General features: G+C 34.0%; 1 protein-coding gene across 5 annotated transcripts in view; it reads left to right on the top strand.

The window, feature by feature from the left end:
* The window catches only part of ZPBP (zona pellucida binding protein), a 102,814-nt gene extending 86,567 nt beyond the window's left edge, over nucleotides 1–16,247 (top strand). For 3 of the 5 annotated variants that reach the window (XM_079932509.1, XM_079932510.1, XM_079932506.1), the window contains one exon: nucleotides 16,017–16,247. In XM_079932509.1, the coding sequence (XP_079788635.1) occupies nucleotides 16,017–16,111 (95 nt within the window). In that variant the 3' untranslated portion in view covers nucleotides 16,112–16,247. Of the gene's footprint in view, nucleotides 1–1,479; nucleotides 1,722–16,016 lie in introns of those variants that run through there. The other 2 variants (XR_013829951.1, XM_079932508.1) reach the window with 2 other exon arrangements.
* Nucleotides 16,248–17,361: the final 1,114 nt, after the last annotated feature.

The raw sequence follows: 17,361 nt of genomic DNA, 5'->3' as shown, positions 1-17,361 counted from the left end.
TTGCCCCTATTAGTCTGGCTAGAATGTTCAGAAAAGTGCTCACCGAAAGTGGTGAGAGTTGGCATTCTTTTCCTGTGCCAACTGTCAGGGCCCACGGGCTTTCCCCGTTAGCTGTGATGCTAGCTGGCGGCTTTTAAGAGATGCCATTAATCGGGTTGATGAAGGAAATTCCCTTCCATTCTCTATTTATTTTGATTTTTCATCATGAAAGAGATTGAATTTTGTCATGTCTTGTATACACCATTGAGATGATCATATGTTTTGTATCTTTTATCGTGTTTTATGATGCATTGATCGATACATAGAAGTTAAACCAACTTTGTATAAACTGACCTCTAATATAAACTATATATGATCATCATTCATAATTTCTACATATCACTGAGGTTTATATGCTAACATTTAGTTAAAGATTCTTGTATCTATATCCATAAGGAACTTTGGTCTATAGTTTTCTTGTAAATATTTATAAAATTTTATTATTAGGGCACTTGCTGTTTTAAAAATGAATTGCAGTCGTTCCCTCTTCTTGCTTTTTCTGAATGGTTTATGTAAAATTTATATAATTTTTCCCTCAATACCTCATTGAAGCTATCTGTACCTTGAAGCTTGTTTAGTTTTGATTTTCAGGGAATGATGCATGTGTGTGTGTATGTGTGTGTCTGTCTTTGACTTATTATCGCTCTTTGGAAATAAAATTTTTCTTTATAATGTTATATTTCAAACATCTAGAAATATAGAAAATGATGTTACAAACAAGTATGTTCATATCACCCATTCGAAACAAATTTCATATTCTGTCACTTGCTTTGTATCCTAAGATTTAAAATGATTTAAATAGGACACAGCTGAAGCTTCCTGTGAAGGCCTCAACAATCCATTGTCTTCCTCTTCTGCTCAGATATATTCATTATCAGAATTGGATATTTTTTACCCCAATCCCAAATTTTATACTTTTAATTCTTATTGAGGCAATCAACAATGACATATAGTATTGGTTTGCATGATAATCAGTAAATGGCGTCTTGCCTTAAATAACCTCTACAGCTTGCTTTGTTTGGGCTCAACAATGATATACAATTAAGTACGCATGTTGAAATTATACAGTTTAATGACCTGGACACATATACATCCATGAAACTATCACCACAATCAAGAAGAGGATCTCTGCTGTAACCCTGAATTTTGCTTATGTGTTTTTGTAATCAGTCCTCCCTCAATATCCATTCCCAAGCAAATGCAGATATGCTCTGCATCACTATATATTTGCATGCATTTTAATAAGTTTTAATAAATGGAATCATGCAGTATATAATCTTTGTCTGAATTCTTTCACTCGGCATAATTTTGAGGTTTGTCAGTATTATCTCATGTATTAATAGTTTGCTCCTCTTTATTGCTGAGTAGTAGTCCATTGTATGGATATACCACATTTTATTTATCCATTCACCTGACGATGGACATCTGGGTTGTTTCCAGTTTTAGGCCATTACAAATAAAGCTGCTATGAACATTCCTGTACAAGTCTTTGGGTGGACATGTGTTTTCAGTTCTTCTGGGAAAATACCTATGATTGCGATTGCTGGGTCATACGGTAAGTGTATGTTTAACTTTATAAAAAAAAAAAAGCCAAATTATTTTTAAAGCGGCTGTACAATTTTCATGTTCTACCAGCAAAGTTGTGGAGTTCCAATTGTTCTAAATACTTTCCGAAGCATAGTATGGTCACTCTTTTTTAATTTTAGCCATTCCAATGTGTGTATGTGTAGTGGTATCTCATTGTGGTTTTAATTTTAATTTTCCTTTTTAAAAGATATTTTCATCTTTCTATTGGATATTGGTATTCCTTTGCACAGTATCTGTTTAAATATCTTTCCCATTTTTTAAGTGGGTTGTTTGTCTCACTGAGTTGTAAGTTCTTAATTTAATATGGACAAAAAGGTTTTTTTCTTATATATGTGTTGTGAATATATTTTCCCAGACTGTGGCTTACATTTTTGTTTTCAAAGCAAAACGTTGAAGAAGTCCAATTTATTAATTTTTTTAATTCTGTGGTTCATGTGTTTTTGTGTTCTAATAAAAATTTTCCTACCCTAAGGTCACAAAGATTTTCTACTGTGCTTTTTGTTTAGTACTTTTGGGTTTGCATTTAAGTCTATGATAGATATTGAGTTAATATTTCTATTTGGATGAGGTAAGGGTCAATAATCATTTGTTACAATACAGATAACCTGTCCTGGTGATACAGCACTATTTGTTGAAGACTTTTCTTTTGTCATTAAATTTTCCTTGGTACCTCTGTCAAAAGTTCAACTGACTATATATTCATGTGGGTTTAATTCTGCTCCATTCATCCTTATGTTTATCGTTTCACCAATACCGAAGTGTCTTGATTAATGAAGCTTTATTACCATAGTACATTAAAAAATTGCTTTGCTTGCTCTGTGTTTTTGAATTACTACAGCATATTGATTTTTAAATATTAACCTGGATCCCATATATCTGTTTTATTCAGTGATTAGATGTCATAATTATTTTGTAGACCCTGTATTTTTTTACAAGAATAAACGTATAATCTGCAAATAACAGTTTTACTTCTTCATCTGATATCTGTGCCATTTTTTTCTTTTACTTTATTGCAGTGACTAGGTCCTCCTGTACGGTGTTGAATAGAAATAAAAACAGGCATTCTTATTATTATTTTTGTTTTGTATCTTATTTTTGTTTTACAAGCTCTAGCTGGAGGTTTATCAGTTTTATTAGTCTCTTCAAGGAGCCAGATTTTAGTTTATTGAATTTTTCATTTGATTTCTATTTCATTAATATCTGCTCTTTATTTATGTATTTTTTTATGCTTTCTTCCTCATCTGAAACTTAATGTGCTATTCTTTCTTTAGTTTCTTAAGGGAGTAGCATACTATCAATTCATTGATTTTATATCTTTTTCTTTTCTTACATAAGTATTTAAGGCTATACATTTTTCCCTACCATTGTTTTACCTTCATCCTACTAATTTTATTTATTTTTAAGTTTTCACTCAGTGCAAAATATTTTCTAATTTTCTTTGTAATTTTATTTGTCCCAGGGCTCATTTCATAGTATTCTGTTTAATTCCCATATAACTAATCACTTCCAGTGTATCTTTATATTGTTGATTTCCAACTAAATTTTTTCTGTTTAGAAAGCATGCTCTATATTACTTTGAATCTTTTAGTTGTTTTTAGAAGTGTTTTAAGGTTCAGGATATGGCGCATCTTGATGAATGTTCCATATCTTCTTGAATAATAAGTTTATTCTGGCATTTAAGTAGAAGTTGTCTTCTGTATTTCTATTGTTCTAGTTTCCACTTGTTAAATCAATTTGTAAGAGTGAAATGTTGAAGCTCCCAACTGATATTGTGGATAGCACTATTTCTCCTTTATTGTCTTCCAAGTATTTTGAAACTCAGTAATTATGTAAATAGGCATTTAGGATTGCTACTTTTCCTGATGACTTGACTCTCCATCATTATGTAATGATACACCTTTTTATTCCTGATAATATTCCTTGCATTGAGGTCTACTTTGTTAGATATTAATATAATCACTCCACTTTCTTATGCTTATATTTTGTGCCAGAAAGAGATAGACCCTGTTAACATTTCTGCTTAGCCATTTAACAGAGTTGTTGATAATGTCTTTGATGCACAAAATTTTAAATTTTGATGAAGTCCAATTTATCCATTTTTTAACTTTGTTACCATATCTAATCATTTGTTGCCATACCAAAAGACATGAAGATTTAGCCCTATGTTTACTTCTAGGAATTTTTAGCTCTTTATTTAAGTCATAGTTCATATTTGTATATAGCGTGAGGTAGAGATCCAACTTCGTTTTTCTGCTTGTGGAAATACAGTTTTCCCAGCACCATTTGTTGAAGAGTCTACTGTTTTCACATTGAATGAACTTGGCACCCTTATCAAGAAACAGTTGGTAATAAATGAATAGGTTTATTTCTGTTCCATTGTTCTGTAGGTCTGTCTGTTTTGATTACTGGAGCTTTGTAGTATGTTTTGAAATTGGGAAGGATGAGTCCTCTGGCTTTGTTCTTCTTTTTCAAGATTGTGTTTTGGCTGTTCAGGGCCATTTGCAATTTACTATGAATTGAGGAATGGCTTTTCAATTTCTTTAAAAAAAAAGCTGTTGGAATTTTCATAGGGATTGCATTGAATATCTAGATTGTTTTGGGTAATGTTGACGTCTTAATATTAAGTCTTCCTACCATGACCACAGAATGACTTTCTATTTATTTAGGTTTCCTGTAGTTTCTTTCAGCAATGTTTTGTAGTTTTTAGTATACAAGTATTTCATCTCCTTTTTTCTAGTTTGGTTTTATTGTTTGATTATTCCCTTTATTATGTGTTTTCTTGCCTCTTTCTCATGCCTAGTAATCTTTTTGTAGATTACAAACATTGTGATTTTACCTTATTTGGTACTGCATATTTTCGTATTCCTGTGAATTTTGTCTTGTTTTTTTCACATGCAGTTAATACATTATTGAAAACAATTTGATCATTTCATGTCTTGCTTTTCTAATCTGATCGGTGTTTCTGTTTCAGCATTCAGTCTAAAGCTAATCATTTTCCACTACTTTCCTAAGTGCTCCACCCAGTGCTTTTTGAATATGAATTTTCTTTTCTGGTTATTGGGAACAGACACTGTTCCTTAGCCTGAGTGATTGCCAAGCACCCTTTCCTCTAAAGTTATCAAAATTGATGGTCCTTTCCCCAGATTCAGGTAGCTTCCTCAGACACATATGCTGATTTCTGTTATATAATCAAGTGAGATGTTCTACTCATCTCCAGAGTTCTCTGTCTCCACAGTATCTCCTTTCTGGTTCACAGGAAGAACACTAGCTGCATTCAATGTCTTCTTGGACTTCAGCTTTGTCTCTTCAGTTCAGGGAAGAACTCAGCTCCACCACAGTTCCCTTTGCCATAATTTAGAAACTCACTGAAAGCAATAATCTACAACAGTTGTAGAGCTCATATATCAATATTTTGTTTCCTGTATGTCCCTTGGGATCACTGTCCCTTGTGGTTTGATGTCCAGTTTCTTGAAAACCATTTTCCATGTCTTTCTATGGTTATTATGTTTCGGTTGTTTCAGGCAAAATGGTAAATCATTTCCTTTATTCTATCTGTTCACTGTTCTCTTCAGGCTAAAGAACTTCTTTTAGCCTTACTTGTAGTGCAGGCTTATTGTCTACAATGTCTCTAAATTGTATTACCAAATGTCTTTTTTTACCTTTCATGTTTTTTAAATAAACTTTATTTTTTAGGCAGTTTTGGGTTCAAAGCAAATTTGAATGTAAGGTACAGAGATTTTCCATATGTCCCCTGGACCCCCTCATGCTTAACCTCCACCGCTCAACATCCCTCAGCAGAGTGATACATTTGTTGTAATTGATGAATCTATAATGAATGAAATATCATTATCACCCAAAGTCCATGGTTTACATTAGGATTCACTCTTGGTGTTGTACATTCTGCGTTTTTTTGGACAAATGACATATGTTTACAATTATAGTATCATACAGTGTAGCTACACTACCCTAAAATTTCTCTGCTTTCCACCTATTCATTATTCTTTATCCCCAAGCCACTGATCTTTTTACTGTCTCCATAGTTTTGCCTTTTCCTGAATTTTATATTGTTGGAATCATACAGTGTGTAGCCTTTTCAGATTGACTTCCTTCACTTAGTAGTATTTCTTTTTAGCACTGAATAATATTCCACTGCCTTCTAGCAGTTATTGCTCCTAGTGAGAAGTGAGCTGCTACTCGTACTTTTTCCCTCTCGCACCCTGCATTTAATGTGTCATCATTTTTACTCCATAGCATTTAGATTATCTTTACTGGGGGTTTATAGCAGTTTGACTGTGTTGTGTGTAGGGGTGGAGGTTTTGTACATTTCATGTTGGTGTTTGCAGAGTTTTTTGGATTATTCATTTATGTCTTTTGTTAAATTCAAGGCTTTTGGGTCATATATGTCATTTATTGTTTTCTGCATTATTCTCTCTGTCCTCCCTTTTTGGTTATCAATTACACATACGTTACACCAATTTATATTGGCCCAGGGGTCACATGAAGCTCTACTCATTTTTTAATTAAGTTGAAATTCATATAACATAAAGCCATTTTAAAGTGGATAATTCAGTGACATTTAGTACATGGTGCTGTGCAACCACCACCTCTACCTAGTTCCCAAACATTTTAATCACCTCAAAAAGAAGCTCTGTGCTTATTAAGTGGTTACTCCCTATTTTTCTGTAGCTTCAGCCCCTGACAACTACCAGTCTGCTTTCTGTCTCTATTCTGGATATTTCATACAAATGAAAAGATACAATATGTGTCATTTTTTCTCTGGCTTCTTTCACTTAGCCTAATGTTTCAAGATTTAACCACATTGTAGCATGTATCAGTATGTCATTCCTTTTTATGGTTGAATAATATTGCATTGTTTGTTTATACTTTATACACAGGCAATCCTGTGTTTACCTTTCTTGAGCAGTTTTCAAACTATTTAGCACGGTGCCTGCGCAATTTTACAGTGCTACTAATAATATACAAGGGTAACTATCTCAACAACACTTGTTATTTTCCTTTTAAAAAAGTATTGCTATCCTTGTGTGTGAAGTAGGGTCTCAGTATTGACTTGCATTTCCCAAATGACTAATGATGTTGAGCATTTTTTCCTGTACTTGGTGGCCACTTGTATATCTTCAGAAAAATGTCTAGGCAAGTCTTCTGTTCATTTTTTAAATTGGGTTTTCTTTCTTTTTGTTGTTGAGTTCTAAGGGCTATTTACATATTCTTTATACTCGGACCTTAGCACGTGTATGATTTGCAAAGGTTTATCTATTCTCAGAGAGTTTTTTCACTTTTTAATAATGTCCATTTGTGCACAGAAGTTTTATATTTTTATGAAGTTCAGTTTATTTTCTTTTTTATTGATGATGCTTTTGGTGTCATTTCTAAAAAACCATTATGGAATCTAAAATTGTGAAAAATTTACCCCTTTCCTTTTTTTCAAAGAGGTCATTGATGATTTGAGGTAAGTTCTAGAAAACAGTGTGAGTTAGGGGTCCAAATATATTCTTGGCATGTGGCTATCTGGTTGTCACAGGACTTTTCACTGAAGAGACTGTACTTTCCCCCTTGCATGGTCTTGTCATCCTTGTTGAAAATCGGTTTGCCACTGATGTCTGTGGCTATTTCTGGACTCTCAGTTCTATTCCATTAGTGTACATTCTCTCTTTTTCTAGTACTACACTGTTTTGATTACAGTAGCTTTGTAGGGAGTTTTGAAATTTAGAAGTGTGAGTACTCTAGGTTTGTATTTTTCAAAACTATGTTGTATATTTTAGGCCCCTTGCAATTCCATGTGAATTTGAGGATCATCATTCCCTCTTTTCAAAACCAAACGTAAAATAGATAGCTAGTGGGAAGCAGCCGCATAGCACAGGGAGATCAGCTTGGTGCTTTGGGACCACCTAGAGGGGTGGGATAGGGAGAGTGGGAGGGAGGGAGAGTCAAGAGGGAAGCGATATGGGAACATATGTATATGTATAACTGATTCACTTTGTTATAAAGCAGAAACTAACACACCATTGTAAAGCAATTATACTCCAATAAAGATGTTATTAAAAAAAAAACGAGCCTGAGGGATTTTGATACAGGATACATTGATCTATAGGTTCCTTTGGATTGTATTGTCATCTTCATAATATTGTCTTCCACTTCTCCAACATAGGATGTGTTTCCATTTACGTAGGTCTTCTTTTATTTCTTACAGCAATGTTTTATAATTTCAATTTTACAAGTCTTCAACCTTCTTGCTTCAATTTACATCTAGATTTTTTGTGGATTAGCATGTAAATATAATTGCTTCTCTAATTTTCTTTTGGGACTTTTCACTGCTAGTGTATAGACATAACCACTTTTGTGTTGATCTTGTATCCTGCAACTTTGCTGAATTCCTTTATTAGCTCTAGTACCATGTGTATATGTGTATTCACAGGTTTCTCTCTCTCTCTCCCTGTGTGTGTGTGTGTGTATACATACACACAATCATGTCATCTACAATTAGTTTACTTTTTCTTTTATAATTCAGAAGCCTTTTATTCTTTTTCTTGCCTAATTGCTCTCTCTAGAACTTTCTTTAGGACATCCTTGCCTTGTTCTTGATCTTCGGGGGAAAACTTTCAATATTTCACTATTGAAGATGATGTTAGCTTTGGGTTTTTCATAAAAGCCCTTTATCAGATTGAATTTTTTTTTCATTTTGTTCCGTTTGTTGAGTGTTTTTATGATGAAAATTTTGGATTTTGTCAAATTCTTTTTCTGCATCAATTGAGATGATCATGTAGGTTTTTTTCCCCCCTTCTATTTGTATAGTATATTACTTTGATTGGTTTTTATATATTTAGCCACCTTTGCAGTTCCTGGGATATATCCCACTTCATTATGGTGAATAATACTTTAATATAGTGCTGGAAGTTGCTTGTTAGTATTTTGTTAAGGATGTTTGCATCTGCATTCTAGAGATATTGACATTTATTTCCCTGTCTTAGTAATAACTCTATCTGGTTTTGATGTCAGGGCAATGCTCATATCACAGATTGATTAGTAAGTGTTTCCTCCTCTTCTGTTTTTGAAAGAGTTTGAGAAGAATTGGTTTAATTCTTCTTTAACTGTTTGGTAGTATTCACCAGTGAAGCCATCTCACCCTGAGATTTTCATTATTGGAGGTTTTCAGTTACTAGCTCAATATCTTTACTTGTTATAGATTTCTTCCAATTTTCTATTTCTTCTTCAGTCAGTTTTTGTAACACGTGGGTTTCCAGATATTTTTCATTTTTTTTCTAGCTTACCTAATTTGGTGGCATATAATTTTTCTTAAAATTGGCTTATCCTTTTTATTTCTGTAAGTTTGGTAGTGATGTTCCATCTTTCTTTCTGACTCTGAAAATTTCTCTCTTCTCTCTTATTCTCAATCTACCTAAAGGTTTGTCAGTCCTTTTAGTCTTTATAAAAATCAACTTCTGTTTTCCTTGCTTTTCTCTATTTTTAAAATTCTCTGTGTTATTAATATTCACTTTAATCTTTAAAAAATTTTTCTTCCTTCTGCTATCTGTAGATTTAGTTTGTTGTTTTCTCATCCATTCAGGTGTAAAGTTATGTTATTGATTTAAGATCTTTCTTTTTTTTCAATATAGGCATTTACTACTAATAAATGTTCCTCTGCTTTCACTTAATCTCATATGGTTTGGTGTGTTATGCTTTCATTCTAATACATCTCAATATGTTTTCCAATTTCCCTTTTGATATATTCTTTATCTTCTTGGCCTTTTAAGAATGTGTTGTTTAATTTTCACATATTTGTGAACATTCCACTTTTCCTTATGTTACTGATTTCTTCAGTAGCTTCATTCTATTGTGATTTGTATGATATCATTCTTTTTAAATTTATGAAGAATTGTCTTGTGTCCTAAAATATTGTCTATCCTAGAAAATATTCCATGTGTACTTGATAAAAATGGGTATTCTGTTGCTATGAGTGAGGTGTTCTATATACATCTGTTAATTTAGTTGGTTTATAGTGTTGTCAAGTCCTCTATTTCCTTATTGATCCTCTGTCTAGAAACTCTATCCATTATTGGAAGAGAGGTAATGAAATCTCCAAGTATTGCTGTAGAGCTGTGTCTCCCTCTGTTCTGCCAGTGTTTGCTTTATATATTTTCTGTACCTGTTGTTTGGTATGTATATTTTTATAATTGTTATATCTTCTTTGTGATTTGATCCTTTTAGAAATATGTAATTTCCTTTTTCTATTATAACAGTTTTTGACTTAAAGTCTATTTAATCTGAATTAGTGCCAGCTCTTTTTTCATTACAGTTTCCATGGAATATCTTTTTCCACTTTTTCACTTTCAACCTAATCGTTTCATTTGGTCTAAAGTGAGTCTCTTCCAGATTGCATATAGTTGGATCATAAATATTCATTCTGCCAGTTTCTGTCTTCTGATTGTTGAATTTAATCCATTTACATTAAAAGTAATTACTGATAAAAATGGACTTATTTCTGCCATTTTACTATTTCCTATATGTTGATTGTTTTTTAGAGTTCTTTCAAAGTTAATTCTGAGAGTTTTTGCTTGATTATTTTCATGTTTCTTTAGTTGGGACTGTCATTTGGAGCTGCCAGTATCTTTGCTGATGTTACTCTATTCATTTTTTTAAAACTCTTATTTCTCTTGACTATGAGTTAGTTTTCTGTGTCTTTGAAAATCTAATAATTTTTATTATATGCTAAACTTTATTGGTAGTTCTATGTAGAGTCTTCTGGCTTATTTTTGCTCTGAAGAGTGTTTATTATTTAGTCTAATAATATGCTAGATTCAAAATCTAAACTGTCTCTCCCATTGTAGGCACCATCTTCTCAGTTTTTTCAGCTTTCCAACTCTTTCCGGTTTTGTTTTTTTTTTTTTTGCGTTAACGCGGGCCTCTCACTGCTGTGGCCTGTCCCGTTGTGGAGCACAGGCTCCGGACGCACAGGCTCAGCAGCCATGGCTCACGGGCCCAGCCGCTCCGCGGCATGTGGGATCTTCCCAGACTGGGGCACGAACCCGTGTCCCCTGCATCGGCAGGCGGACTCTCAACCACTGCGCCGCCAGGGAAGCTCTCTTTTTCTGGTTTTGAACTTCTTGCAATATCATTGACTAATGTGAAGGTCTCACATCAGCCAGTGATCTGCATGGAGTCTATATGAGATTTTAGAGTTCTTGCTTCTGTTTCTACCTATTTCCTTGAATTTCTCCCATTACTTTCTATATCTTCTGGTGGCCTAGAAGTCTGTCCTCTCAGTTTTTGTAACCAAGTAGACATAATTTTTGCTTCAGTTTTAGCCACCCATGCACCACATAGTGTGGTGAGTACCCACTGCTGAAATATATAATAATACTTTTACCCATTTACCTGTCTTTGCTACCTCTTCAGGGCTGTCAAATAGTGTATGTTTCCTCTTTCCTGATGTTTTAAGTGTTTTCTGCAGATTGATTAATTCAGTATAAGCTAGAATTAGAATTCTTGGCCACTTGATTTTTAGCATTGTGGACATTGTCTTTGGTGCATTATTTTTTGTTTAATATTGTATAAGTCTTATTGCTTATTTTCTCTATTTGTTTTCTCTTATAAAAGTCTTACCTGCCTCACAACCAGGAAAAAATTCTCTAATAATTTATTTTATTAATTTCAAATTTTGTTTCTTTACTCTCAGGTCCATAAAATAAGGGTACATACTGTGTGTGTGTGTACATACACATATATATACTTACAATATATGGTGCGTATATACACACACCTACGTTTGTATGTATATACACATATATGTACATACACACGAATATATGTCTTTTAAAGGGTCCTCTTTTTTGTTTTACTGTTTGTGGTAATTAATGTCTTGTTGTATAGAGAGGGTAAACCACCTTTTTTCTCTTTAGAAGTTGTCCATTTTAAATTGATTTGTCAAGTTATATAAAATAAAATTGTAGTTGAGGTTTTATTTATGAGTGCAGTGCAGGTATAGATTAATTTGATTAAAACTTACATTTTTACATTAGCAGCATAAAGTTGGATTTTTAAAAATCCAGTCTGAGAATATGGCCAATGATAGGCTATTTTAACAGATTCACAGTATTGCAAACTGTATCTGTGAGATTCATGCACATTTTTGTGGTTATAACACAATTTTTAAAAATTTTCTTTTCTATATAATATTCTATTTTATGAATATGTCAAGGAGTATATATCTGTTTTATTGTTGGTTGAAATTGCTTCCTACTTCTCAGTTTTTCTACTATGACAAACAATGGTGTTGTGAATATTTTTGTTTGTATATCCTAGGTCTTTAGCTAATATTGGATCATAAGATGGGCAATTCATTAAAATATGTCAGATTGGGTTAATACAAAAAATTTAGAAAACACTTCTACAACGCAATGTAGGACAGATCCTGTCTACATCTATGCCAGTTCTTGGCATAGCCAAACTTTAAATATTTGCAATCTGATGATTATGTAATGCATCACATTTTTTATTATGGTAAAATATACATAAGATTTACCCTTTTAAGCATATTGAAAGGTACAAATTAGTGGCATTAAGTGCATTCACATTGTTGTGTAAGCGTCAATACCATCCATCTCCAGAACTTTTTCATCTTCCCAAACTGAAATTCTGTACCTATTAAACGCTAGCTCCCCATTCTGCCCTCCTTTCAGTCACTGACAACCACTCTTCTTCTTTCTGTCCCTATAAATTTGACGACTACTCTAGGCACCTCATGTAAATGAGATCATGTGGCATTTGTCCTTTTGTGATTGGCTTATTTCACTTGGCATCTATGTTGTAATATGTGTCAGAATTTCCTTCCTTTTGCAGGCTACATACTATTCTGTTGTGTATATGTGTGTATATGTATCACATTCCCACCTCCAACATGTGTAGTGCGTGACCTCACACATTTTCATACCATTCCACAGTACTTTTTATAATTTCACATTCCCACATTAACATCACATTAGGTGGCCCAGCACTAACGTACCACATTTCCGTTGTCCACATGTATATGCCACGTTTTCTTTATCCATTCGTCTGTCAATGGACATAGGGTTGCTTCCACCTCTTGGCTATTGTGGATAGTGCTGCACTGAACATGGGTGTGCAGATATCTCTTCGAGATCCTACTCTTAGTTCTTTTGGATAAATACTGTTTTAGGGTGGGCCGCCATAACAAAATTCCATATACTGGATGGCTTAAACAAAATTTTTTTTCACAATTCTGGAGGCTGGAAGCCCAAGTTCAAGGTGCTGGTGATTCGTTTCTGGTGCATTGTCTCTTGGCTTGCAGATGGCATAATGGGCCACCTTCTCATTTTGTCCTCACATGGCCTTTTCTTGGTTCAAGTTTGCAGAAAAAGTTTCGATTTTGATGTAGTCCAATTTAATTATTTGTCTTTTGTCCTCATGCTTTCAGTGTCATATAAAAAAATCATTGTAAAATCTAATGTCATAAAGCTTTTTCCTATGTTTTCTTCCAAGAATTTCATGGTTTTATGTTTAGGTCTTTGTTTAGGTCTTTCTTTAGGTCTTATGTTTAGGTCTTTGATCCATTTTGAGTTAATTTTTGTATATATGGTGTAAGGTGCATCCAACCTCATTCATTTTCAAGTGGATATCCAGTTTGCTCAAACATTTGTTGAAAAGACTGTCCTTTCCTCATTGAATGATCTTGGTATCCTTGTTAAAAATTATTTGGGAGTTTATTTCTATTTTGTCTGTAATTTTGTCTTTATGTCAGTACCAGACCACTGAAATTACTGAAGCTTTGTAGTACTTAAATCAGCAAGTGTGAGATGTCCAACTTTGTTATTCTTTTACAAAATTGTTTTGGCTATTCTGAGTCCCTTGAGATTTCAAATGAGTTTTATGATGGATTTTTTTATCTCTGAAAATGCCACCACTGGGATTTTGATAGAGCTTTCATAGAATCTAGAGATTTCATAGATAGCGATTTCATGGATAGTTAGTAGTACTGACATCTTAACAATATTAAATATTAAATGAACATGGGACGTCTTTCCATTTGTGTCTTTGATTTCTTTCAGCAATTTTTGGTAGTTTTCAGTACACAAGAATTTGCCTCCTTGGTTAAGTTTTTCCTGTTATTTTCTGTCCTTTTCTCGTTGATTTACGTGAATTGTGTGTGTTTTCTGAATGGTAGTCCTCTGTTGGTTATATAAGCTGCAACTATTTCCTAGTTTTCTTGATTGACTGTTATTACTATTGTTACTTTAAGTTCTTAATTTTAATACCACATGTATCAATTATTTTCTATTATGGTTAGTCACTTCCCTTTTTAAGGAATTATTCCCTATCCAAAATTCATTAAGATATTTTCCTGTATTTACTTATTTCTTCATATGTCAATACTGATCAGTCACCAATGCTTCCTTCTCTTCTTATTGAAATAATCAAGTTTTAATCAGGCTGCTCTCATAACTGTAGCTGGGAGATGTTCTACTCACTGAGACTCAGACCTGGAAGAAAAGTTCACTAATTTTGTACTTTAAATAACATTTTAGCATTTTTCCTCAATTCCACTTAAAAGAGAACAAAATATTTCAGGGTATATCCAAGGAGAGAGTGCTACAGATAAGGGCTCTGTGGTATAACATGTACTATATTATGAAGGTTTTTTAAATTATAAGAATATTTATTAGAATATCATTATTTATTTAAACTTTAATTTAGATGATTTTATGCCAGTATCAGTTCTGTTTGTAACAGTCATGTATAAAGTCTGTGTGTAAAGACTGCATGCAGGTTTCTCTTCTCCATATGTAACGATTTGACACTTTCAATACATTCGCTAAATCTTTCCATATTTGTGCATCAAGAAATATTAATATATGTTTTGAGAGAAAGTGTACCACGATCACACACCTTTGAGAAATATTATGTCATTAGAATTTTACCACATACATTTTCACTTTAGACACTCTTCTTATTACTGCAGCAAATAAATCTATTTAACTTTGTTTACCAATTTTTTTTCCATCTGGAACATTAATTCCCAAATAAAATGTCTGTTAAAACTTGAGGAGCTCTGTGGAACCTAGAATGGAAAATACTTCTGAGTGATGGTTAAGATATTTCCCAATTTGAAAAAATATATTTTAAAAAGAATAAGAAATTAAATAATATAATACGACCCAGATTCAGTCAGTGACGTGTATTATTAAATCATGGTGCTAGAAAAAGAATCTTTTTTGATGGCCCATGATACCCATGCCTTAGATGTGCTGTTACTAACATCTTTGTGATCCCTTGGCTGACCACATCTGCAATAGGTTAGTCAGAGACCCCAACTCAATTAGGGGCTGATGGCATCCCGTGACCTTGATGCCCTCCCCACCCCCAGTGGAAGAGGTGAGCAGAGGCAGCAACCCCGCAATGCACAGGGTTAAGCATTTATTGAGTGCCCATCACATGCTGGGTGCCTTTTCATCTAAGTCATCTGGTTTCAGTCCTCACAATAATGCTATGACTTGATTGTTACTGTACCTGTTTTACAAATAAGGAAACTAGAACTAACAGAATTGACTACTTTGCCCAGGATCCCAAAGTTAATCAATGGCAGAGAATGTATTTGACCTTGGTTTCTTCCTGCCTTTCTTTACTTTCTATCACACAGAGGGAGCAGTGGTGATGTATTCATGGTATACATTGTCCTTATGTTAGGGATGACCAAACTGAGTTACGTTTTAGGCTAAGTAATTTTTCCAGAATTACACCATTAGCCCAGGATAGAAATAGGATTTGAAATCAGAGGATTGTTAGAAATGATCTGCAAGTCCTTCCCATATTTGGGGCTATCTTTATACATCTAAATCGTGGTTACTATGGACCCTCTGGTAGTCACATTTGGTTCTTGACCCCTTGTGGCTTCTTCTGTAACTTACAGGATGGCCCAGTCAGCCTTCTGATGTCAACATCGTGTGGTCAGTAAAACTATTTTAGGTCACAGTCTTGGTTTAAGCTGGATTAGAGTGAAAACTTAAAACTTTTCACTTACATGAGGCATTTAGAGGAGTCAAACTCATAGAAACAAATTGTGGAATGGTGGCTGCCAGGAGCTGGGAGAGGGGGAATGAGGAGATGTTTAATGGGTATAGAGTTGCAGTTTTTCCCAGATGCAGAAGTTCTGGAGATTAGTTGTACAATGATTTGCATACATTTAACAGTACTGAACTGTACACTTAAAAATGGTTAAAATGGCAAATTTTATGCTATGTGCATTTTACCACAATTAAAAAGAAAAAAAAGAACCTTCTTTGAAAATTTATCCTCCATGTAAAGTTAATTTACGTGGCATTAGGAAACTTTTACTTATTAACTTATTTTTTTATCCACAGTGATCTGCAGCCCTGGATCTTATAACTCCCATGATGGAATTCACTGCCTTCAGTGCAATAGCAGCTTGGTGTTTGGAGCAAAAGCATGTTTATAGGCCATTATTTTGAGCTCTTCGGTGGTTTGTTAAACACAAAAGTATATTTTTGAAATATTACTATATAATAAATCACTATTATGCCAAAATTAAATATATTAGATATTACCAAAATATGGTGTCATCATTTTAATTGAAACACAGTATGTCCAAATGCCTTATATACAGTACATCCAGTAACCTTTATTCATTAGTGCCAGACCTACATATGACTCCAAAATATTTCTTGGATCACTGTTTTTAAAATAGTTTCAAATATACTATACTGGGTTAGCCCAAAAGATTTTTTTATGATTTTTCAAAAATAGCCCATTCTATCGTTATTATATGTTGACTAATCTCAGGCTACCATATTCTTCCACAATCATTTTAATTTCAGCTTGTTTCATTCCTTGATTTTAATTTTATGGGATTCTGTTCCTTCCAGTTTGACCTTTCATAGCTCAAAGTCACTGCAAGTCTTATTATTGCAATTTTTAGCCACTTTAGTTTAAGACCTAGTCCCAAACACACTATGAGTTTTTAATATACTTCAATATGGTGATCTTAAACTTTTCAGTTGAAAGTCCCTCAAATTACCTTTTTGACATTTGAGAATGGAGTAATCGTTGTATGTGCCTAAATTAACACTTGAGCTTTCACAATGTGGAGAGAGAAAGAGAAACTAAGCAGTTTCTTTCCCCAGCAGCACCTCTAGGGGTGAGAATCAAGCAGTCATTTTCACTTCCTTCACTATTACAGTGTTCTGTGACAGATACCACTGCTGCGGCCGCCTAATACTTACTCTGTCACCCTGGGATGTTGTGTTTGAATATGAAAAACTACCAAAAATTTAAATATTAATTACCAGGAAAATACATGAGTAAATCACAAAATTAGTAGCTTCTCAGTTTTCTCATTGCTGTTTTAATTATATTCGTATCCACTTTACACTTTCTTGGAACGTTCCCTGTTTTTCTCTTCATATTTTCTTTGTGGAGATGTGAACATATGTAAATGGAAAATGCACACAGATTGGATCTGGGCACAGCTGTGCAGCACACTGGACAGCAGAGGCATGTACTTAAACCGAGGCTCTGCGTGGCTTTTTTTTTTTTTTTTTTTTTTGCGGTACGCAGGCCTCTCACTGTTGTGGCCTCTCCCGTTGCAGAGCACAGGCTCCGGACGTGCAGGCTCAGCGGCCATGGTTCACGGGCCCAGCCGCTCCGCGGCATGTGGGATCTTCCCGGACCGGGGCACAAACCCGTGTC

The sequence above is a fragment of the Stenella coeruleoalba genome (assembly GCF_951394435.1).
Source record: "Stenella coeruleoalba genome assembly, chromosome: 9".
NCBI lineage: Eukaryota > Metazoa > Chordata > Mammalia > Artiodactyla > Delphinidae > Stenella > Stenella coeruleoalba.
Note: the sequence above shows the minus strand (reverse complement) of the source record. Positions and strands in the feature narration are given on the sequence as shown.